The 24,057-nt window shown below is 47.0% G+C and overlaps 4 protein-coding genes across 9 annotated transcripts; 2 read left to right on the top strand and 2 right to left on the bottom strand.

Moving 5' to 3' along the window:
- The first annotated feature begins 20 nt into the window (after positions 1-20).
- On the top strand, positions 21-4,417 carry LOC107038544 (general transcription and DNA repair factor IIH helicase subunit XPB). Of its 2 annotated transcripts, none has more exons than XM_015257708.2 (3): positions 21-1,619; positions 1,800-2,269; positions 2,493-4,417. In XM_015257708.2, exons 1-3 carry the CDS (start codon positions 1,589-1,591, stop codon positions 4,365-4,367), a joined length of 2,376 nt encoding a protein of 791 aa, XP_015113194.1. In that variant the 5' UTR covers positions 21-1,588; the 3' UTR covers positions 4,368-4,417. The 2 variants fall into 2 exon arrangements, with proteins under 2 accessions (XP_015113194.1, XP_015113193.1); XM_015257707.2 differs by having other exon boundaries at positions 1,779-2,269.
- A 361-nt stretch (positions 4,418-4,778) lies between these two features.
- Positions 4,779-8,242, top strand: LOC107038542. 2 transcript variants are annotated; one of them, XM_029126140.1, is made up of 3 exons: positions 4,779-5,336; positions 5,564-7,150; positions 7,886-8,242. In XM_029126140.1, exons 1-2 carry the CDS (start codon positions 5,267-5,269, stop codon positions 7,066-7,068), a joined length of 1,575 nt encoding a protein of 524 aa, XP_028981973.1. In that variant the 5' UTR covers positions 4,779-5,266; the 3' UTR covers positions 7,069-7,150; positions 7,886-8,242. The 2 variants fall into 2 exon arrangements, with proteins under 2 accessions (XP_028981973.1, XP_015113190.1); XM_015257704.2 differs by having other exon boundaries at positions 7,905-8,241.
- Positions 4,893-9,694, bottom strand: LOC107038543 (tumor protein p63-regulated gene 1-like protein). 2 transcript variants are annotated; one of them, XM_015257705.1, is made up of 7 exons: positions 9,372-9,694; positions 9,091-9,301; positions 8,731-8,907; positions 8,555-8,659; positions 8,349-8,482; positions 7,925-8,088; positions 4,893-5,067 (listed from the first exon to the last, which is right to left on the bottom strand). In XM_015257705.1, the coding sequence occupies exons 1-7, from the start codon at positions 9,466-9,468 to the stop codon at positions 4,975-4,977; spliced, it is 981 nt and encodes a 326-aa protein (XP_015113191.1). In that variant the 5' UTR covers positions 9,469-9,694; the 3' UTR covers positions 4,893-4,974. The 2 variants fall into 2 exon arrangements, with proteins under 2 accessions (XP_015113191.1, XP_015113192.1); XM_015257706.2 differs by lacking the exon at positions 4,893-5,067 and having other exon boundaries at positions 7,492-8,088; positions 9,372-9,693.
- On the bottom strand, positions 9,551-24,017 carry LOC107038541 (vacuolar protein sorting-associated protein 13D). Of its 3 annotated transcripts, XR_001460904.1 has the most exons (7): positions 23,656-24,017; positions 13,230-23,336; positions 12,781-12,807; positions 12,403-12,563; positions 9,825-12,083; positions 9,705-9,731; positions 9,551-9,632 (listed from the first exon to the last, which is right to left on the bottom strand). XR_001460904.1 is itself a non-coding variant. In XM_015257701.1 (5 exons), exons 1-5 carry the CDS (start codon positions 23,750-23,752, stop codon positions 10,263-10,265), a joined length of 12,213 nt encoding a protein of 4,070 aa, XP_015113187.1. In that variant the 5' UTR covers positions 23,753-24,017; the 3' UTR covers positions 9,775-10,262. The 3 variants fall into 3 exon arrangements, 2 of the variants coding, with proteins under 2 accessions (XP_015113187.1, XP_015113188.1); XM_015257701.1 differs by lacking the exons at positions 9,551-9,632; positions 9,705-9,731 and having other exon boundaries at positions 9,775-12,083; XM_015257702.1 differs by lacking the exons at positions 9,551-9,632; positions 9,705-9,731; positions 12,781-12,807 and having other exon boundaries at positions 9,775-12,083.
- Between the last annotated feature and the right edge of the window lie 40 nt (positions 24,018-24,057).

Here is a 24,057-nt window from a genome sequence, read left to right as displayed (position 1 = left end):
TACCTCTGCATTAATTGGAGATAGATAAATCCAATTTATGATTATGTTTTCGTCATTTTGAAATTCCTTGGAAAAAAAAAATCTGTCAACTTCCTCTTTCATTCGACGACGCAAGTGGCTAACAGGAAAACGAAAGTGTGAGAATTGATGAAATCCAATCATTCCTAATTCAAGTATTTTTTAAATTTGAACGTTGATAATTATTCACATTCCTTCCAGTTGGTGCTGCATTCAACTGTATAAATATAAATAAATTATCAAGTATTATAGCAGAAATCATAACAGAAACAAATCTATGAAAATGCTTAAACTTGAGTAATATAGTCTTCTGAAAAAAAAGTAATTAGGTATGTACCTGGAAAAATCTCTCGGGATTTTTTGAAAGAAATGAAGAAAAAAACAACACTCTATTTAATATTCAAAATGTTTGATCGATCATTGTTCTTAACCGTTGAATTGACTAAATGATACGCAGAAAGATAAATGCAAAATGTGATTTATAAGTCTAAGACGATGAGAAAATAAAGAAGGTCCTCTTAGTGAACGATGTTACTGATTTTTCCAAGTTTTTTGCATTAAAAAACTTGTTATTATTGTATAGTTTGTATATTAATACTCATATTACAGTATTCAAGAATAAAATCTAAAGTAGAAGCATATATTGAACAGAAAAACAAATTGAAGGATAAATTAAGAAAAGTTCCTTGAAATCTTCCCGAATCAGTGCTGAAGATAATTGTTGCATTGATTTTTTTATTTTTATTTTCTTCATTTGCAGATTTATTCTATATTTTTTATGGTTTCCAATGGACTAAAAATAATAATCAATTGACGTAGTTATGATTTTAGGACTAGGCAGAGTACCTATCAGCAACTTAGGTATTTAAAAAAATTGGAATTGCATTAGAACCATTTCATAGTATTTTTATAAAGTCTCCTTTATCATTTCATGAATCAACATTTAATTTATTACAGACACAAGATATTTGATAACAAGTGCATTCTCAAGCGAATGAGTTGACTAATACGCAGAAATAATGACTACCCACGACTAATTCCTCTGAAAAGTTAAACTTTCATTAATCCCAGAATAGTTTATATGTATATAACTAAATAAATAATTGAAATATGGTTATATATATTTGAAGGATTCAATAGTAACGAAGAAAACTTAACATTAGGATAACTAGTTGATAAACAGCGATACGAAATTAACAAATAGGCTCAATTATTTAAATATGTATATAGGAGGAGAATAAAAATAAAGAAACAGTAATTACAAAATTTAATTGTCTTGCTATTTGTTGAAGTTTAAATTCGCCCAAAATTGATGATTACGATTCAGTTAGTAATTCCGCCTGAAATGACAATAATCCCGCCATCTTTCACCGCATCGCTGCACTAAACCTGCCGACTGATAAATCATTGCCTGCATTTCCTGAAGATATCTCGAAGACATTGGACGTCTGGACGAACGATCTAAATATTTCTCGCCATGTAAATCTTTATAATGTGATTCTGTTGATGAATAAAATGCTGAAATTACAATTGCATTAATACAAGTGCATTTTCCATTAAAATCAAGACAATGGGACCTCCTAAACGAGTGAAGAAAGACGGTACGTATTCCCTAACCTCTCATCGTATCAAAATACTCATATACTGTCGGAAAAAAATTAAAATTTCATGGAAAATTCAAGGATAATTGAACTGAAATTTACAGCTTCCCTGGATTTTTCCGCAAATTTCCTTGAAATTTCATGCAAATTTCCTTGAAGGTTCATCCAAAAAATTTCCAGATCGAGGTAAATGGAAAAAAAGAAAGGAAGAAGACGAGTACAACGAGGATGATTTCGGCGATGGACTGGAGACTGAGGGTATCCCAGATGCGGCGAAGAATGACGCTGAGAAATTGGATGAAAATGCCCTGGAGGATGAGTTCGGTGCCAAAGACTACAGATCCCAGATGATATTGAAGCCAGATAATACCTCGAGACCCCTCTGGGTGGCTCCAAACGGCCACATATTCCTGGAGTCATTCTCCCCAGTTTACAAACATGCCCACGACTTCCTCATTGCCATATCTGAGCCAGTGTGTCGACCAGAGCACATTCACGAGTACAAATTAACAGCATATTCATTGTACGCTGCTGTCAGTGTTGGTCTTCAGACTCACGATATTATTGAATACTTGAAGAGACTCAGCAAAACTAGTATTCCCGATGGAATTGTCGAGTTTATACAGTTGTGCACTCTGTCGTATGGAAAAGTAAGGAAAACCAAATTTTTTAATTTCATCTTTGGGGTATTTTTAAGTTTTAAAATGAGATCTATAAATTGAGAAGATCTTGCCTCATTTTTCTGTAGCAATGTTAATTATTCTATAAGATTGTGCAATATTTTACAGCCATTCTGACCCTCACAAAATATTTTACGAATTTGAAATGAGATTTCATCAATTTTTTTAACAACAACTCAATAACTCTTCACAGGTAAAACTAGTGTTAAAACACAACAAATACTTTGTCGAGTCCCCCTACCCCGAGGTCCTCCAAAAGCTCCTGAAAGACCCAGTGATCCAGGAATGTCGTCTCCGAAAAGCAGTGGAAGAAAGCGACAAAGACGCCCTAATAACAAGTATCCAGGGTAAGACCAAAGCCCTCCAGTTCGGAGCCAAGCCCCTCCCCGAGACAACCCCTGGAGCTTCAGTAGCTCAGGACGGGCCGACAGACATCTCCGAGGTGGCGGCAGTGCCCGAGGACATAACCACCTTCTACGACAAAATCGACAAAGAGGACGAGGACGAGGAGGAGGAGCAGCAGCTGAAGATAGTGAGCTTCGAAGTGAACCAGGAGAAGATCGAAGTCATCCAGAAGAGGTGCATCGAGCTGGAGTACCCACTGCTGGCAGAGTACGACTTCAGGAACGACACAGTGAACCCCGACATAAACATCGACTTGAAGCCCTCGGCAGTGCTTCGTCCCTACCAGGAGAAGAGTCTCCGAAAGATGTTTGGAAATGGTCGAGCCAGGTCAGGAGTGATTGTCCTGCCCTGCGGTGCAGGAAAGAGTTTAGTGGGTGTGACAGCCTGCTGCACAGTTCGCAAGCGAGCCCTAGTTCTCTGCAACTCTGGTGTCTCAGTGGAGCAGTGGAAGCAGCAGTTCAAGATGTGGTCAACAGCTGACGACTCGATGATCTGTCGTTTCACGAGTGAAGCTAAGGACAAGCCGATGGGCTGTGGAATTCTCGTGACAACGTACTCGATGATAACTCACACCCAGAAGAGGTCCTGGGAGGCAGAGCAGACGATGAAGTGGCTGCAGGAGCAGGAGTGGGGGATCATGGTGCTCGACGAGGTGCACACTATTCCAGCTAAAATGTTCAGGCGAGTCCTGACAATTGTCCAGTCCCACTGCAAACTGGGCCTGACTGCCACTCTCCTCCGAGAGGACGACAAGATAGCGGATCTGAACTTCCTGATTGGCCCCAAGCTCTACGAGGCCAATTGGCTCGAGCTGCAGAAGAGGGGGTTCATCGCCAGGGTCCAGTGTGCTGAGGTCTGGTGCCCAATGACCCCAGAGTTCTATCGGGAATACTTGAGCTGCAAAATGACGAGGAAACTCCTTCTCTACGTCATGAATCCAAATAAATTCCGAGCCTGTCAGTATCTGATAAAGTACCACGAGAGGAGGGGCGACAAGACCATCGTCTTCTCTGATAACGTCTTCGCCCTGAAGCATTACGCCATAAAGATGAATAAACCCTACATTTATGGGCCCACCAGTCAGAACGAGAGGATTCAAATCCTCCAGAACTTCAAGTTCAACGTCAAAGTGAACACGATTTTTGTGAGTAAAGTTGCAGACACGTCTTTTGATCTCCCCGAGGCCAACGTTCTGATCCAGATATCCTCGCATGGAGGGTCTAGGAGGCAGGAGGCGCAGAGACTGGGGAGAATTCTTCGAGCGAAGAAGGGGGCCATTGCAGAGGAATACAATGCCTTCTTCTACACACTTGTCTCCCAGGACACTATGGAGATGAACTACTCGAGGAAGAGGCAGCGATTCCTCGTCAATCAGGGATACGCTTACAAAGTTATCACGAAGCTTGCTGGGATGGACGGCGAGCCTGACATGTTTTACAAGACTAGGGAGGAGCAGGGCCAGCTGCTGCAGCAGGTTCTCTCGGCCAGCGATACTGATGCTGATGAGGAGAAAATCCCCGGGGATGGACCTAAAATTGTTCGGAAGGTTGGAAACTTGGCGTCAATGTCTGGAGCTGATGACGCTGTCTATTACGAGTACAAGAAGTCAGCTTCCTCGTCGACTGCCAACAAGCATCCATTGTTCAAGAAGTTCAGGGGGTGATGTTAAGATATTTATATTTATTAGAAATAAATTTTTTCATTTGACATAAACATGCGAGTGGGTTTTTTGTTGTTGAAATTATCCAATTTCGTTTAGAATTTTTTTCGTGCGAAAAAATGAAATTGAATGAAAAATCGTTCATTTTATTTTTTATTTGTGGAGAATGAGGCGAGGCACGTTTCTGATTGTTGCATACAGGAAATTGGGGTTACAGATTTAGTTATCTCTTATTATTGATGTAGATGTCTCGTATTTGGTCGGTGAGCCATTCAATGGCAGGTTGCAGCCCCTCCCCAGTGACTGCATTGGTCGCCCGGATGTGCCAGGGTTTGTTGTGAATTCTGTCGAGACCCAGACCCGCCACGAGTTTCACCGTCGTCAGGGAGTCCGGGAGGTCCATTTTGTTCGCTAAGAAGAGAATCGGAATTTTTCTGCCTGCGAAATCATCCCAGGAAGTCAATAAATCGGTTTCGTTGTTTTATTTTGTTTCTCTGGGGCTGGAAAATTATTTGAAACTCACTTGCCACATCTGGATGCTGCAGAAGCATGTCCAGCTCCTCTTTGGCCACGACCAGTCTCAATTTATCACTACTATCAATTATAAATATTATCCCCTGACAGTCCTTGTAGTAGTGCTCCCAGAGGGATCGATATCTGTCGTGTCCAGACATGTCGAATGCTGTAAAGTGGACGTTTTTAACTGAAAACAGAGAATAAATAGCTTGCAATATTTTCAAATCGAAGTGTAAGTGGATTTTTTGGTGTTTCGTCCAATGGGAGAGTTGGGGCAGTGATTAGAGAGGGGGGAGTCAGCTGTCAGCTGTGTTTTTGGCGGGACGTACACTTCTCGCTCATAATTCAAGCCTTCATCGCGTGAAAAACTAGACTAACTCGTAATTATGGTGAAGAAAAGGGATTCGGGGAAGAAGAGGAAGAGTGAGGAGACGGGAGCCCGTGATGACGAGGATGGTGAGTTCAAAAATTCAGTTCCTAACCTCAAAATCCGGAGAGTGGGACAATTGGAGTCAATTTCAATGAATCGAGATAAAAACCCTGAAATTCAACGATTTTACAACATTTTCGCGTTTTTTTTTAGTTAAAAAATGAAAGAAAATTCGGAAAAATTGACAAAATCCTTTTGCCCTCCCCTCCCTCAATCTCAAGGCATAAACAATGATGTTTTTATGAATCTGTAGACTCCCTCAGCAATGAGAAACGAATTCTGAAGGGTCAAATAACCGACTTGGAGGATTTAATATCCGAAATCGAATTTTCCCTCAACCTAACGAAATTCGGGGACATTGAGAATCTCGAGGTTTTGAATCCTCCAGCAGTGGATCAGCGGAGATCCTACAAATTGAAGAACCTGGACTACATCCTCCAGCACGAATTGTATAAATTCTCCGGGCTGTACTGTACGAAATTCACGAAGCACGAGTACATATTCAACTTCTCGCCCTTCTCGAGTACTAAAAGTGATTCGTTGTACACAGTACAATTCTTCACTGACTCTGGAAAGGGCACGATGGGGAGATACATAATGCCCTCGAGTGGAATGATGGAGAACATTCTGGCTGACAGTCCCATCGACAATGTGACAGGTCTCATCCTCTTCTTCAGGAACTGCAAACGACATCTGGACTGCTACGTGGACAGGAAGGAGCAGTACGAGGAGCTGAGGGAGCTGACATCGACAATCAAGAACTTCAGAGTGGACTCCGACACGACCCACGTCCTGATCACCTGCAGCTTCCTCCAGGTGTACCGAAAAAAATCGGACAGTCTCATCGACATGACAGTTTATTTGTCCTACGATTACGGAAAAGCCAGGCCCAGTACTGTGAACGTCGACTGGAGCATGAAGAAGAGACCTAGTGAAGAGGACACGAAGGGGATGAGGTCCTTCATGAAGATTTTCAAGACTCTGCGGTTAGTTGAGTCCTACCAGCACGTCGAGAACTCCAGCCACAACGTCTTCTCGTGGGAACCCACTGACGTCGAAGCAGGCGAGATTTTGGATCTGAATGATGAGCCTGACGAGTCTGAGGAGGAAGTCTGCAGACCCAGACGTCAGAGGGGAGCTGCAAGAAAACGACGACGATCACCCACTCCAGAAGTGAATGAAGCAAGTGGAGGAGATAACTCGCAAGAGCCAGAGGAGCTTCATGAAGAGGAGAAGAAGCCTGCGAAGAAGAAGAGGAGACGGAAACCAAAGCCGAAGGTTCAAGAGGCAAGTGAAGAGCCTACGGAGGACAGCCGACAAGAACCAGAAAAGTCTCCTGAAAAGGTGGAGAAGAAGCCAGTGAAGAAGAAGAGGGGACGAAAACCAAAGCCGAAGACTCAAGAGGCAAGTGAAAAGCCAGCAGAAGAGGACAGCCCACAAGCACCAGAAAAATCTCCTGAAAAGGTGCAGAAGAAGCCAGTGAAGAAGAAGAGGGAGCCAAAAGCAAAAGCAAAACCAGTGGTTCAGCAGAAGGAGGAGAGACAGACACAAAAGAAATCCCCAGAACCCTTCAAGAAGCCTAGAACGAGACAGAGCCTCTTGAACTTTTCACGACAGCCAAAAGACCCTGAGAACACCACTCCAACTGATAAGGAGCACACCTCGAGGACAGTATCTAGTACTCCGATGCCCAAAACCAGAGGCAAACCGCGTATGAATACTCCAGGAGACATCAGTCCCATCGTCCTCCAAAGATAAAGAAATAGCTCTAATCGACATTTAATGAAGAAATATCTTTGAATTAAACGAGTGATGAACTCAGACTGACTGAATTAAAATTGTAAGTATCATTATGAAGAATAATCTGAATTAACGGTCATCATTCCTCCAATTCAAACTATTACTCCATGAAATCATGTGGAGATTAAGTTACATTCATTCTACAGTATTAATGATAATTGATCATGGATGACAATGTCCACTCGTTATGCAACTTACATGCAAACTTTTCGACATTAAACCCAACAGTGGGTACAATGTCAATGCAACGGTCGTCCTCGCGTTTGAAATGATTTATGACCGTTGACTTACCACTGTTGTTAAGTCCAACAACTAACACATTAACTTCTTTTTTCTTTAATCCTAATAAATTTGCTAAACGATCGAACAACCTCATGTTAATTGATAAATTCTCACACAACTGGAGTTTAAAGCGAAATTATTATCGATTTTTTGTGCATTATTCCTGTCTTTGATACTTTGAAATCAATGTTTTTGTTTATTTTTACTCGTGCATTACATTCTTTAACATTTCTGCGACACTATTGTCATCGAGCGGTGGAGAATACTACCGTGTGTTTCTGTTAAATCAATACCAAGAGAGTATAGTCCCTCCCAGGTGATCGCAGGTGTAAGGACAATAGTTTGTGTCGAGAATGCACGAATGAATCACTCCAGCCATTTTTAGTTATTCCGTTAATTTATTCATAAAGCATGGAGTTGAAATATATTAATCAGGTAGAACATGCAGATTGGATGAGTTGGAAGTTAATACAATTAGAAGTGGAATTGTTAGGTCGTTTGTTCTCGATTAGAAGCTGACTTTGCCACGGACTTTGAAGAATCCCAAGGAATTCCTGTTGTGGATAAGTGCTCCCAGGCCCAGGTAGTTTTCCACTATGAGGGGCTGATTCATGAAGCTACAGGAGTCTGAGAGAACTGTTGTTAGGGCTGAGTGGAGGGCGTCGGCGTCGAATCTTGATATTTCTTCGTTTGACCCTGAATTAGAGAATAGGACAAAGTAAAAAAATCAATAGTGTAATTAATTCTGGAAAAAAATTGTTCAAGTAACTTTCAAGTGAACTATATAAAAGCTTGTAATTTAAAAATAAAATTTTTGTATTTCTCGTTCAGGAAATTCCTAGTTTTTGATGAAATTTTCTGTAAAAATTTGTGAATTGAAATAATGGGATAGTGAAAATATTCAAACTATACAATATACATTGACATTGGAATTATATCAATGATAACTCCTTCACCTTTGTGCCAATAAAGAGGATGATTAGCGAACGTGAGCCACGGAATGCGTTTGCCAAAGGGATTCCACTTCTTCTCGAACGACAGGGGCTTCCCTTTATTCCACATTATCCTCACTCCATTCATATTACGCTTTCTGTAAACAGAGAATTATCTCCCATTACATTGCCCATTGAAAATCGTTGATTTTCACGAGGGGATGATGTACCTGGGCTCGAAATGAATGTCAGTTCGCCCAGCAATCGATGACCACTGCTGACGTATCGCACACTGGATTACCGAAGATAATCCGTCGGCAAATCCGTTTAATCGACTGCAAGACACATGTTTTTGAATGATGATCACCCGATTAATTGGATTTTACGTGTTTTATGAGGGACTTACGGAGCTACTGAGGCAGCTGGATACTCCAGCTCCCCATAGGCCACTGTATCCACGTCTCCCAGGGGAATTCTATGGAACGCTATAACTTTTAATGATATGAAGTCGTATTTTATTGTTAGTACAGAGTTCTTTGTCAAGATGACGATCCTCTCCTTCTCGGTGTCCCACAAGCTTATTCTGCAATGAATTCATCGTTTAAAAATTACAATAACAGAATAATGATTTCATTGAATTAAATTTGAGAAACTACAGGAATTGAATAATTAATTATCGTGAGACATTTAAAAAATTATAAAATTTTCCTCAGGGGATTTTCTATCCCAGGAATATAAATAAAGCTTTCAGCTCAATATCACGTACTCTGTTAACAACCAAGTGCCCACGATCTCATCATTCTGATCAGTGAGCAGTGTCTCCTGGCACTCCTTGATCGCCCTCTCGACAACTTCATTTCTATCCGAGAAGAACGAGTGAACGTCTACGCGTCGAAATGGAATACTCGCGACATTGGTGGCTGATGATCTCGGTGCATCTGTTGATGATGGTGCACGAGCATACGTGTCTTTGTTGTCTGATCGAGAGTAAAAACGAGACATTGAAAATTTTGTGGAGGTGACAAAATGAGGCATTCACGAAATTACCAGAATCATCGTTCTCCTTGGCGATCCTGAGGGTGGCTGTATCGAAGTTCACCATCTGCCCATCGTCATTATCCAGCTGATTATTCATCATCCTCATTAGGTTATCCGAATTAATATCCCACCAGAATCATTCACTCGACAACTAAATTTCCCGAGAAACAAATTCCACTATTGACACTGGATGTCATTGACTCTGAACCCCCACTCGATTTGCTTTTTAATTTTGACACTTCAGTGCATGACAGTTCGATAGCAGCCCACCTTTTCAAAGTACATTATCAGTTAAAGCAATCAAGTGACGTACGAAGTGCGCAGATGGTGGGGAAAACTTACCCAACGCAGTCACTCGACTGCGCACGACTGCAGGAAATAAGTTGGAAGGAATAATTGATAAAATAACTTCTTGAAAAGTGTCTTGTATTTTGGGCAAAATAATGCGATAAAATTTATTACTTCGGTTTTATCAATCAAACTGAAAAATAAATACGTATTTACAATCACCAGGCTAATACAACATCGCAACTATCGCTCTATAAACTGGAAATAACTCTGAAATGATATATTCCTAATGTTTAACAATTCACTCGTCTACCTCTCCCCGAACAAGCGAAATAAGCAAAACTGTTGATTGCATTTATCAATATTATACGTATTCTCAGTCTTTTGTACACGTTTTATAATTCGCAGAGCATTCGTGCCACGTCGCAGTGAAAATAAATCTAACTTGGTACTTCACAGCCCGATTTCTATACATAGAAACAGCTACCCTAGACATTGTGACGTGTTTAACTCAAGCAACTCATTATCACGACGATAACTGGAGCAAGATAGCTCTCCATATTGTTCTCTCATAAATATCACCCTCATAATGTAAAAAAATAAAATAAAAGTTTACTTGTACGAATGAATGTCATCAAGCATATTATCCGAGGACATGAGCGTGAGCCTGCGCTCCTGATGCATTCCTTTGGCATAATTGATCTGCTGGGAGACCCACTTGGCGATCTCCTCAGTGTCACACCTGACTTTAGGTCTCCTGAGGACTTCCGGCCCATCGAAAGTCACTCCACCAGCAGAGTCGATCCTCGAAGTTAATTCGATATAATACAAAGTGCTCCCATTGCTCTCGTTCACCTGAGTGGGTTGACACTGGACAAGATCAGCAAGACTGACCTCAGTGACGACAGTTTTGGTGCTGCCTGATATGACCCTGACCCTCTCATTCGAGACGAGAATACTGAGATTCTCGGTGCCACTGCAGAGGCTCTCGTAGGCGACATAAAGCTCGGAGTAGTCCCGCTGATTGATACTGTAGAGGAACTCCTGCCCCTCGGCGTGATGGCAGTTGTAAGGGGGGAGGAGTCCTGCTGGGCCACTGGCGACCCTGGGGAGTCTGTCCCTCTTGGGAATGGCTCGATGAGCACTTCTGGAGGACTCCCTGATGGCGGTGGCCGCCTCGCTGGCCAAATCCAGGACCCCAACCACTGGTTTAGTCACTGTTCCAACGACTCCTTTGCCCAGCCCAGCGAAGAACCCAGGGAAGCCCTCGTTGGCAGCTCCATCGTACGTCTGTTTGAATATACTGGTGAATCCCCCCAGCAGGCCAAAGCCCAGGCCCTTGAGCCCTGCCACCAGATGATCGCTGCTGCCAGCGGTGTTCGTACGAATCCTCTGTCTCGTCTCCTCGTGGCTCTCGTCCAAAATCACTCTCCCAAGACCATCAGACAGAGACTCTGTCAGTTTGGCTGCTGAATTCGACAGGCCGTGGGTCACGTTCTTCACAAGGGTCGTCACACTCTTGTCGTGGATGAGCCCTGACACCCCCTCGGACACGTCGTTAACGAAGCCCAGAGGATTCCCCAGGAAGTCCACAGAGCCCAGGATCACAGCTGCCTGCCACTTCAGTTCGTCCTTGTAGTGTTTTAGGATCGAGTGGATGAGGAACTGACTGCTCTCGAAGGGATGTTTCTTCACGAATGGCTCCAGCTCGATGGAGGCGTCCTCGAACTTGATGAGGGTCAGACCCAGCTTTCGCTTTATGGATTGAAGATGTCGGGGGAGTTTTGTGGTCGTTAGGACGCTGAGCTTCACCTGGCTGGGGACGAGCTTCAGAACTCCGAAGTAGTATCTCCTGGCGTGGGCTGCTGACACCTGGGAGATGAGCCTTTGGGCCTTGAAGTCGTTCTCGTCAACGGGTACGTCGAAGTCGGAGCTTCCTGTGCCCACGAAGGCTGCTAGCTTCAGGATTAAGCGCTCCTCCAGGTGCACGCAGAGGGGTTTTATGCTGACGATCAGGTGCTTGAAGATCTCGGCGTTTTGGTTTTTCGAGGGGAGCTTCTCTGTGGCCACGTCTATCGCTGGCCTCTCGTCGCTCTCCGCTCGTGATGGCCGGGTTATGTAGAGGACTGAGGTGCACTGGGCCTCGAACAGCTGATTGTCGATTTGAACGTCGTCGATGCTGAGGTTCAGGGTTGTGTTTGAGGGGGTCTGGATCGTCTCGAAGGCGATTCCAACGAGCCGAGCGAACAGGAGCTCCTCCACCGGCCTGCGGGAGACCACTGACAGGCCGAGACCCGCCGGCAGGCTAATGGCCACCTGGAGCTCTGAGGAGAGGGTCGAGGGCTTTTTCGTGGACGGGTTCAACTGGCTCGGCCGCTGCGCCACTGCTATGTGGGACCAGTCGCGTTCTTCTAGAAGGGCGAAGGTCTTCTTCTGGAAATGGGTTCAGACACAATTTTTTTTTTTCAATTTTTTGTCTAAAATTTGAGAATTTTTATCGCATTGTAATTTTTTCACTGAAACTTCAGAGGAATTTCATCAAGTTCGGGGATGAATCACTGGAAACTGCAATTTTCAATTTAATTACTTCACGAGAATTAATAGAAATCAGAAAAATTCAGGTAAATATTCTTGAATTTTTAATTTTTTTCCTCCTAAATTGAAGTTAATGCCATTCTCGTGAAAATTACTAGTCAAAAGTCCCTGAAATTCCATTCTTTTTCTTTCGATTTATTAATAAAAAAATAATTACTCTTTCTTTAATATCCAGAACTTGTATGACCCTTGTAGGCCCATCGGTAGTCACTCGAACGGAGAGAAACCCTGATCCAGGTCTCAACCGTTGTCTTCCAACTCTCTGTTCAATGGGTGGAGGGTCGCTGTGAGTCTGAGGCCCCAGAACTGCCTCACTCCCTGGTGATCAGTGCATTCATTAAAATTGACTGAATTAAAATCGAGTCAAGGAGTGATATTAATTACTCATGTAGGTAAATATTATACAGATGCATTGTTCAAGCGTTCAAACTAACATATCCAACAGTGAAGCAATATGGTATGAAAGGTGAAAATAAAAGCAGTGTGGAATGCATATTTAAGTAACGCTGTGAGCGTATCTCTTATCTGTACGTACACATTTGCCAACGGGCGACACTCCCGCCTGGAAAATTTTTTTTCTCATCAATAAATTTTATACTGAGTATTGCTAGTGTTACTTTCAAAAAAAAATTGCTTCAAGTCTTCGGAGGAATTCAGTAGTGAACTTGTAAAACGAGATTTCAGTGTAGATCCGACGGAGATGAGCCTATTTTCACGGCAATAATTTTCCCCTCATTTCCCCTTCCAAGAGGGTCTTTAAAAAAATTCTGTTGACATTTTCCCCTCGAAACCCTCATTCTGAAGCTCTCAACTTGAAAAAAATGAGAGTAATCGTCTTGTTACATCGTTCCACTACCGAATTAAACACTGAATAATAAAAAAAACTTTACAAAAGAAAACAAAAAAGTATGATCCATGAATTAATCGCCCAAGCAACTTCAAACTCCCCCTAAACCATCCACGAGAGATAAAAAACAATCAAACCTTCGTACAGCCCCATGAACCCGTCCTTGGACTGAACGCACATGTTCTTGTGAGCACAACAGAGTCTCCCATCGTCCGTGAACCTCCAGGTCTGCGTGGATCGTCTCCTCTGATCAGGTCTCCTCAAGGCTAGAGCGCAGTAGGTGAAGGGTTGAGGGGCAGTTCCAGCGATGTCCAGCACAAGAACACTGTCAGGAGTTCTGGAGTGTTTGTCCCTGGGAGGGCTGGAGCCCTCGTGCTGCAACTGTCCATCCCCAGTCATCCTCCACAACTGAGACCTCGCGCCATTTTGCTTCCTCCTGAGAGCAACCCACCCCCCAGGGCCAGCCTCCAGCACTAGCCTCTGGGTCTCCACATCCAGGGGGTCCAGACCGCCCTCCCCAGTCCCCAGATCCCCATCGATTTTGAAGGTCCCAGTGAACGCGATGTAAATAAAATTTTCGTAAGTCAGGCCTCGATTCTCCCCGAGGAGATTCAGATCGTAGGACCCCGTGACTCCTCCAGGCGCAGTCACAGTTAAATTAGCACTTTGTGTCGGTTCATCAAGGGCATAAGGTACAGATGAGTGAGGCCTGACTGTCCACTGGAGACTGTCAAGCACCCCAGCTTGATTAATCGTCAGCGCAACTTCGGAGAAGTTGTCAACCCTTATCGGAGGGGGCATTGTGTTGGCATCAGTGAAGACGATGAAGTAAGTGCTCTCTTGAAGCACAACGTCAACCCGCAGGAAATGCATCTTGCCGCCTGCATCCCTGATGTTGATCGTCAGGGAGTGGTTCCCATCGAGAATTATCCCCCCAGACCACATGCAGTTGGGAACATCGATGATCCTGACACACAGCAGCTGATCTTTATCGAGCCTGGGCCAGTGGAAAGGCATGTGGCAGTCTGGCATGGCTGTGATGTACGTGGCTTGAGCATCAGGGTGACTGACAGTCGTCGTGAAACATCTCTGCGCCAGTTCCAAGGTACAGGAGGACCTGTTGTGTAGCTGATATCTGGGGGACAGTGTGACAACAGTCGTCGCTCTGTACCTCCCCCTGGCGGTCCTCGTGGAGACCCCAATGAGGTAGACGATGTCAGGCCTTCCGTCCCTGAGGCTGATCCTCAGCCTGTGCACCTGAACCCCTGGCTGCAGATGAAAATGCTGGGACCACTGGGACACCCCATTGGGATGGACCCCTGAGCCCACCCTGACGGCCAACGTTCTACTGGCCTCTTCATCGCTGAAGGAGAATAACAATGGCGCCACCATCCTGGCTCTCTCGTGCTCTTCAAACTGCCCAGCAGCCTCTGTCCCCACCCCCTCCTGCCTGAACACCAGAGGCAGTCCCGTTTTATTGACGATCCAGTAAGGAGCAGTGATGTTGATCTTGACAGCGGATCCTCTCTCAACGATGACAGCAGCGTTGAGGAAGAGGATTCTCCCCGCGGAGTCCGTCAGCTTCATCCTCCCCACGAATGATCCAGATATCTGAGACAGTAACAGCGTCCCACTCCCTGGGTAGCCATCAAGCTGGACAGTGATCTCGAGCTGTTCTTCAACATTGACACTGTGGAGATCAGCACTCATCCCAGGGCCGATCCTCCCAGTCTCAGCTGTGGACACCTGATACGACACTTCGTGAGGCAGAAGATTCGTCAGAGTAACTGGAGGCAGAAGAGAGATGGTGTGAGCGGGGAGGATGTTCTGTCCAGTGTCAACAGGGTAGTTGTCCCTCCTGACAGCCACACACATCCTGAATAAATTATTCTGATTGGTCCTGCAGGTGGTGAGAACCTCCACAACTTCCATTGGCTTCTTCACGAGGGTCCACTCTATGGGCTCCATGCTGTACTGAAAAGCGAAGTTCGGGTGTTGGGGCTTCAGGTACATTTTGACGCTGGTGTGGGTCAAGGGGACAGACATCACCGAGTGCTCGGGGATGTGAAGGACCTTCGTGCTGGAGTTCACGACGTTCACAGGTCCCCCGTAGTACCCGAACTGACTGAACCCCAGTTTCTCCAGTTTTATGTCCACTGGATGAGAGAGTTTATTCGCGATCTGGAGGGCTGACCTCACTGTCACCAGTTTCCTGGCGGATCCTTCGAGCTCAACAGCGAAAACCACTCTGGCCTTCCCCGCTGACGACCCCACGAGCTTCAAATCAGCGCTGGCATGACGAAAGTAAACCCCGATTCTGTCGACAGTGACTGGATCCACTGGCCTCCACCCCTCGACGAGAACAGCGATCTGATGTCTTCTGACTTGATGAGTCGTCTGGTGCCGAAGTTTTCCTCTCTCCTCGAAGGTAAAGGGGATCGTCTCCCCTGAGGGCACTTCGCGCCAGGTCTTGTCCCTGATGAGATTGTTATCGTCGTTGAAGTATTCGCTGATCTGACACACGTCATCAGCCACTGCAATGAACGTCTTGAACCACAAGTTGGTTCCAGTCTCGTTCTTCAGGGCGAAGGGAACGAATGGCGATCGTCGCCTGTAGTACCCCTGGAGGCTATTCAGAGACGAGGACGAGGATTTCGAGGCTCCAGGGTCATGCTTATTGCTCAGGTAATAATCCTGCGTCCAGTTGTCCTTGACGAGGCTCACGAGCTCCACCAGAGTCGAGGTGATGTTGACGTTCACCGAGTCCTCTGACTGCACCTCCACTTGAAGTCTCTTGGTGTTCAGAGCATTCCCGACACTGTGCTCCCACCTAGCAGACGTCTTCCAGGGTTCGATGAAGGGTTCCCACCCACTCAGGACTCTATTGTAGTAGTCAACTCCAAAAGTGGCTCGCATGGAGCCAGGGCCCTCGAGCACCTGCCGCAGACAGAAGTCCATGAGCACGAGTTCGGCCAGAGGGACATCCGCATCTCTGCAGTCGTCAATGACGCAAATCCTCAGACAGGCTGTCTCAATCTCGATGGCTTGGAATCCACTCCTAGGGCGGTTGTCCTCAGCATTGGGGACTGCGTGTTGCGTCAACCACAGGGCGGCGTCATCCAGTTGGCCATTGCAGACGTCCAAAGCAGCTTCACAATCGGTTTCAGCGAATCCCAGGGCCGACAGCTTCATTATGTGGCTCTTGGCGTTGGCTGGGGGCCCTGACAGGGACCTCTGCTTGGCCCAGAGCGTCTGTTTAGGCAGGGAATTCACCATTCTTCCAAACATCGTCACGTCGTGATAGCTTAATTTAACGTTTAAGGGCTGCAGTTGGATTTCCAAGGCTTTTTCCTTCGTCAATTCGACACTGGCACCCACTGGGTCGATGATCGACAGCGCCGTCTCCTCCTCCATCCCCAGGATGCAGGAGTACAGCTCGCAGTGGGATAAGTTACAGGACAACGGTTTCTCCCCGTCCTGAGGGTGAGACCTGTAAGCCAGGACTGCTGTGCACTTCAGAATGACTGCGTTGGTGTCCCAGAGGGACGTGTCCTCCACGATGACGAGTTCAGAGTCCGTTAGATTGAGTTTCAATTCGAATGGAGAGGAAGTCGTCGTCGAGGGGTCAATCTCCTGGGAGACGAGAGGGGGTCTGGAGATGCCGATGGGCTCTGGCTCTGGGGAATTCAGGATTAGAAAGTCCCTCACTGCCTCCCACCAGTCTAAAATGGCTGTCAGTCTCATGCTGTGCAGAAGAATCGTCGTCGCTGCGTTGTTCTTCCTCCTCCTGTGGTGGATCTCGGCTTGGACCCTGTCCTCAATCCCCCCGAAGTTCTTCAGGGGCTGGAGAATACTCGTGAAGACGTTGGATCGTTTGTTCACGGGCTCGTCCTGAAACCTCGTGTCTATGACCAGAATCTCCTGGGACACCAGGTCAATGTCCTGCGATCCATCGCTCAGAGAGTCCAGAGTTAATCTTGACTTGATGAAATTGACGCAGGCGAGGGCTGCGATCCCGTGGTTGGGGTGAAGCTTCACAGCAACATTAACGATATCAAGAATAACGCAGGATTTCGTCCAGACTTTCCCTCCAACCGCCTCCTCGGTCATGAAGTACTCAGTGGAGTCCTGCAGATCCTCCAAGAACAGAAGAATGTCGTCCAGATTCTCTCCGATATTGTGAGCCAGGAGACCCCTGATGAGCATGTACTGGGCTGGATCCAGTGCACAATTCATTGTTGATAAAGTCCCGTGGACACTCAGGTCTGGGATGTCTCTGTTGATGTAGGTGTCAAGATTCCTCTCGATTCTCAAGCTCAGGTGGCACTTCTCTGTCAGCAAAGAGGGGCCCAGTTTCTTCAGGTAGAACCCCCCGATCATCAGGGTGTCACTGTCATCCCCGCTGTTGTCGTAATCACTCCTGTCTAGACACTGTCTGATCCTCTGGGCCGCGAACACGTCCATGTTCACCAGCTCCAGGTGCATTACGTCCAGGAGGCACTGAGGGGAGTCCTTCGAGTGGTGGAAGGAGTTGTGAGCAGTCAATTCCCCAAGATCGAGGACAGCCAGTTTGTCCGATTGAGAGCTCACTGGGAGGAGGATAACGGGGGCCCCTGCATGGAGCTCCAGGGACAATCTCGTGCCCCTAGTCTGTTCCATTGATAAGACAGGAACTTCCCCAGACCTGAGGTTCTGCATTACCGCCCTCAGCTGGGAGAAGTGCCTGAAGAACGCCTGGAGTTCAGCGACGAATCGTTGGGTGTGAACGTAGTGCACTGAGGACATCTGGAGTTTCAGTTTGGCGTCGTAAGAGAGCCGCCTGGAGTCCTCGTAGCTTGAGTACTGAAAGTTGAGGGCTTTCCTCCCTGAGGAGAGAAATCTCTCCCTGTAGAACCTGCCGTGAGGGGTCAGGTCCAACAGGGACATTGAACCCAGCGATCCAGAGACTTTGGACTTCCCCGAGGCTTTGACGATCGTCATGCTTGCGTTCGAGATGTTCGCCTTTGCGATTTCTTTGTCGGTTCTGGTGAGAACGAGCGTCAACGAGCGAATCTCGATTTCTGTGTCTGAATGAAGCTCCTTTGTGACCCCTGAGGGATCAGTATATTCGTTCGCTGGGCCATTGGCTGCAGTTGAAGTGGACGCAGTGGCGATGGAAGTAGTCGATGTTGCCAGGTCCCTAGTTCTGGTGGAAATCCTGGAATTCACTTGGCTCGTGCCAATTCCAAAGAAGTCTAGAACTATCATCCAGGATTCAACGCTGACGACCAGATCTAGACAGTTGAAATCGATGCAAACAGACTTCTGGAGAATTGGACGGAGAGAGTCGGTCTTGGGGAGGATTTCAGTCATTGTGATGCTGATTAAGACGAGATTCTCTTCACAAGTGATTGCTCCAGGGGACGGGGGAGGAGTGTTGGGGGTGCCCACGAGGGAGGAGGCCTTCCTCCAGTGCGCAGGAATAGTCCCATACAAAGTGTCTGTCTCTAGCCTGTCTGGGAGGCTGCCCCTGCCGTGCTCACTCCTCCATTTTTTGTTGAAAGCCAGATCCGGACAGGATCGCGAGACCCCCAGAGGTACCTTCGCACGAGTGGGGGCAGAGGACTGCATCATCGATCTGTGTCTCGAGCCAATGGGGCAGAGGAGGTCCTCCATGAGGAGCGACCTCAGAGAGACTTGAGTCGTTGAGTCGTTCATCGACAGCTTCTCGTACTTGGTCACAAACTCCTGCATCGAGAGCTCCACCAGGGGCTGCTCCGAGTGATCCTGCTTGAGTTGAATGCTGAGGGTTGGGAGTTCGAAGAGAACTTTCATGGCGACTTGAAATGATTTTTGAGAGTAGCTTTTGGAGGTTGATGTGCTCTCCGCTGGAGGGATGTTCGCAGAGGTGCTCTGGGGGGCCGAGAATATCACGTGAACAGTGTCCAGGAGCTGCTCGTACTGACTCCTGGATAACGATACTTTCAAGGGGGTGATGACGCCTCCGTGAACCTGCACTATCGGCTGCTGAGAGCTCGTCTGGAAATCCTGGTCCAGAAGAAATCCTGAACTGTGAAGGGAGGCTATGAAGCCCTTCTCAACGAGTATCTTCAACGACGTGTCGTGTAGGATGGGTCTTCCCGACTCCTTGCAGCTGTACACATCGTCTGCCCTCAGAGGTAAATTAGTCCCAGTGATGTGAGAGAGCTTTGAGCTGACGTCGAGGGAGTACAAGTTGATGTCTCTGACGTCGAGGCTGACAGTGAGCTTGGAGTCGTCAGAAGGCTCGTGCTGAAGAGACATCGTCCCCAGGTGAGCCACGAACACCTGAGGACTGTGAGAAGACCTGGGGATCACGAGCACAGGGCTGTCTAGGACGACATCCAGCCTCAATGTGAGGATTCCAGAGGTGGCTTCGATGTCCTGGGAGAAGCTGGGGAGCCTCTTCCTCTGGGGGCCACTCCAGTCCTCGTGGACAAGCCCCATTGCCATATCAGTGGCAGCTGCCCCAATGTGCCTAGCAAGATTACTCAAGTACTGTTTAAACTCGTCAGCACAGGATCTCAGTTCGGAGATGAGGTGAGGGGCATGTGTGTACCAAACACTTCCAACTCTCACAGCGATGTCGACACTGTCCAGTTGGCCACTGCCTTCAGCAGTTGAATTTCGACTTGCTGAAAAGCTGAAGGCCTCCGGTTGGTTTGACAGCCCTGACACGTGCTCGAGGGGGTCGTGCGATGGGTTGCACAGGGGATCCCTCCCCACACTGATGATTCTCTGGTGAGTCTTGCCAATTAGCGTTTGATCGAGGACCTGGAGACCCCCCAGAGACCCTGAAATCGAGGTATTCGTGGCTAATGTCGCCTGGATCCTGGCATCGGACATCGTGGCAGTGGCTATTTTTTGTCCAATCAGATGACTATCCTGCATGACTGCTCTTAAAAGCAGAACATTCAGCCTGTGAAAATCAAACGTGATTTCCGTCCTCTCGGGCTTTCCCTCCACGGTCAGACTGAGTATCGAATCCTGCCTATTGATCTTTTTATTCTTCGATACTTTAGACGAAGGCAGCAGCCTTCTGACGAAGCCAATCAACTCCACAATCGTCTCCTGATTGGCAATGATATCGAGATTATTGAACTGAATGCTAGCAACCCTCAGTTTCTCCAGAGGATCCTCAATCAGCGTCAGCTCTACGACGATCAAGGCCTCGTTATCTAATTGCTCCAGCCCCATGAGTGAGTTATTCCTGGGGGAGAACAGATTCTTCGTGTCGTGAGCGAGATTGGATAGAGCTCGGGTTAACGCCACAGGTGAGGTGAGTCTCCTGGGGGCTGTGGGGTCAGGAGAGCCTGGAGACACTGGAGAAACTGGAGAGGTTGGTTCAGAGTCCTTCAAACTCCCCGAAACACTGTCCATCCCCACGTGCTTGTGGCTGGCCACCAGGAGCTCAAAATCCGGGCCAAACTCCTGCATTGCGTCCACCAGGAGAAGCCCGTGGACCGACAACGAGACACTGAGGTCAGCTGGTCTCTTGGTCATGGCCGCTCTCACGCCAGACACCTGGAGTTCAGCCACACTCCTCCCCCTGGACTGCAGCTCAAATGTCATCTGGTCGATCATGAATTGTATCATCATGGCGTGGTTCATTGTTTTGTCCAAGGGCTCCTCTTTCTTCGGACTCTCGGGCTCCCCAGGGTCACTCAACTGCGAGGAATGCCCCTCTGATCCCCCAGACAGACTCGTGATCAGTTGATTGGACATGGACCTGATCGCCTCGACCTTCTGCTCGTTCACGTGGACAACTAGTCTAGGTAGATTCCCGGAGATCGTTAGGGACGGAAACTGGGGGTCAACAGTGGAGACGACCCTTCTCTCGATCTGAAGGGAGATGTTAAACCTCTCTAGAACGTGGAGAGTCGACATTCCCCTGGTCCTCGCGTGCTTCCAATTGTCCTTGACCTTCCCGACGAGCACCTGGAGATCTGACAAGTAGATGCTGTACTGGTCGTACAACTTGTGATGAATAGCAGACTCTGAGATCCCCTGGAACTCCTGGATGGAACCGTTTTCCTGGCTTCCTGGAGGTGTAGAGCATGGGGTCTGGAACCTCTCGTCCTCGTCGTCCTCGTCTCTTTCCAAATCCTTGATATCTTTGGCTTGACTGAGATCGTTTATGTCATCCTCACTAGTGGGTGATCCTGGTCTCAACACTACCTTCTTATTATCGATACTGTTCGTCAAATGGAGTCTTCCAAAGTCAACAACAACCACAGCTGCAGTTGTTTCTTGAAAATTCTCGACTAGAAGAATCTGAGGGGCTGAAATATTGAACTGCAGGTCCCAAGAGGACCTGTAAACAAAATCCCCCTCAAGAATCTGCTCCCAATTCTTCATCAACTGCCTTCGAGTCCTCCTCTTCATGGCCTGAAGCCTAGGATTACTAGAATTCTTGTGAGGCCGGCTCACAAAGTCCACGAGCCACCTGATGGCGACAGAATTATAAACAACATCCAGAGACCTGGTACTCAAGCTCAAAGAATGATCAGTGGTAACATGAAACGGTTTCTTCTCGTAAATCAACTCGAAGAGGGGCTGTTGAGAGTTCTGATGAGCCACGAGTTTCTCCGAGGAGGACCTCAATCGGGAGTTGCAAACCGGAAGTGTCTGTGGCTGAATCAAAATAGGAAATATTGAGTTGACCGTCAGGAAATCGTGCAGATAGAGGGCCCCAAGGCTGATGGAGAACTTGTGCGAGCCAGACCTGGGGCGGGACTCATAACTCAGGACAACTCTCTCGAACTGGAGTTCCATGACGACTTTGTCCCCAGTATTATCTTTATCCTTGGTGCAGAGGGAGATGGCCCCCTTGGAGAGTGTGAAGTTAAACTGTCCGAACACAGTGTCCCTCCTGAGAAGAGTGTTATCATCAATGGTATCAGCAAGAACGTCCAGAAGTTCTCCATCGAAGGCTGAGGACCCAGGTTGACTGGGGGTGCTGTTACTCTGTGGTGCCTTCGAGTACCACCCCCACCACTGTGGAAACCACTGCACGAGCATCCCCCGAGCTGCTGGGGAATTGGCATCGGCCTCTGGTGCCTTTGCTGGTGCTGGTGGCCTCACCTTCGCCATTGCCAGCTCCCTCAGCACCCTCAGTTCGTCATAACTGAGTTCATACTCAATCCTCTCCTTCCTCGATTTGGCATCAGGCGAGAGAATAGCTGTTGGCGTTGCCAAGATCTTCTGATAAGTCTCCACGTAAAATACATTGTCCACTCCTCGATTATAAATATCTCTCCACGTGGGTTTTGGCTTCAAGGCTTCTCTCCCAAGATGGCATCGAACAGCGTACTTCCACCACTCCTTTGGCGCCTCTGAGATAGGCAAGTGAGGTCGACACCTTCGCTGTCTTCTCCTTCGCTCTATGTCCTCCAGTTCCTTGATGCACTTGACAATCTGCTCGTACTGTTCGTCAGTGATCAACAGTGGCACCTGATCCAGCTGAAGGTCCACGACAATCCTAGGTCTGGTGATGGACCTGAGGGGCTTCTCAGACCTGTCCCTCTTGATCCTGGCACAAGCACTCACTGGGGAGAGTATGTACTTCCACATGGTGCTCTTGGACTCGTTCATAGCGACAGCTAAATCCCCAAGGTTCAGCTTTCCAAACAACTGAGAGGAGTCCAAGTGGTTCCAGTAGATGGAGAGGCCATCGAGCTCCATCAGCTTGAAGGAGGCGTCGTTGAAGTTCCAGGAGGTGGAGCCAGGTATCCAACTGGCGTCACAACTCTGGGCCGAGAGGGCCTTGATGGTAACCCCCAGGGCCACCCCAGACTTCTGTGATAATCCTGGCGTCACGTCGTCCTCGAAGCGGAGGTGGACGTCTTTTATGTTCAACTGGAGGTTCTCGATTATGTTCGTCACCAGGGAGGTGCCATAGTTCAACCAGGAGCTGTAGCTCGAGGCGTAGTACCCAGGGTCTCGTTCCGTTGAGGCACGCCATCGAGCTTCCAGGGAGTCTAGTTTACTGTGCTTGTACTCCTGCAAAATCTGCTCCTCTACTTCACTGTCGTAACCCTCTAGGTTGATGGGTCCAGCCACCAGGTACAGCTGCTCGATTGCTATCACCCATGAGGCGGATCTGATCTGTCTGACTGGAATTTGCAGGCGAACTTTACCGATAAATCCTACTTTTATCTCGATTGGGAGGCCTATGTGTCGGAGGGCCTCTCTCTTCAGGGGGAGATTCTCAAGCTCTACTTCACCTGTTAATTTTGAAAATTAATCGACATGAGGAGGGGTAACGTATGAGACTTCTTCACTTGGGGAATTATTTATTTATTTTCTACTCAGTGGAACCGAGAGAAAAACATCAAGGGACCGAATAATTTTTAACTTCGAGGGAATGAATAATTAAGTGAATAGAATGGTTCTGCTGGTAATGGATGACGACTGTGATGGAAGACATTTGAGTATTAAAATATCATAAATGATGTCATCCAGAGGAATTAGTGTGGGAGGAATTTGCAAAGAAAAATTCAGTGAAGTTTTTAAATGATGACCAGAGGAATTTGGTAACCTCACCTGAGAGGAGAGCTATGCTCAGCTGATCTGTGTTCAAATTCTCGACGTATTTCCCCAGGTAATTGTTCAGCACCCAGGCCACGAGTCCCTCCAGCATTTTCGTAAATGCGTATCAACTCTCGGAATTGTTGATGCAATCATCAGGTATAAAGGTATAATGGAATTCCTCTTTGTTGGGTTAGAACACGGTAATTTAGTAATTCGTGAGTTCAGGGGATCGTTGATGATATTCCGGATTAACTTGTGCCCGAGTCGATGTGCCACTGATTTTTATCGTTACTTTCGCGATTTCGAGGTGTTGTAACTGGCAAAAAGGGATTTTTCGAAATAAACATTGCGCGATAATCGGAATGGCCCGTAATGGTCTGTCGTACCGACTGAGTGGAATTTTATTCGCATGAA

Source organism: Diachasma alloeum, unplaced genomic scaffold (assembly GCF_001412515.2).
Source record: "Diachasma alloeum isolate Michigan unplaced genomic scaffold, Dall2.0 Dall_scaffold_00285, whole genome shotgun sequence".
In the NCBI taxonomy this organism is placed as follows: Eukaryota; Metazoa; Arthropoda; class Insecta; order Hymenoptera; family Braconidae; genus Diachasma; species Diachasma alloeum.
Note: the sequence above shows the minus strand (reverse complement) of the source record. Positions and strands in the feature narration are given on the sequence as shown.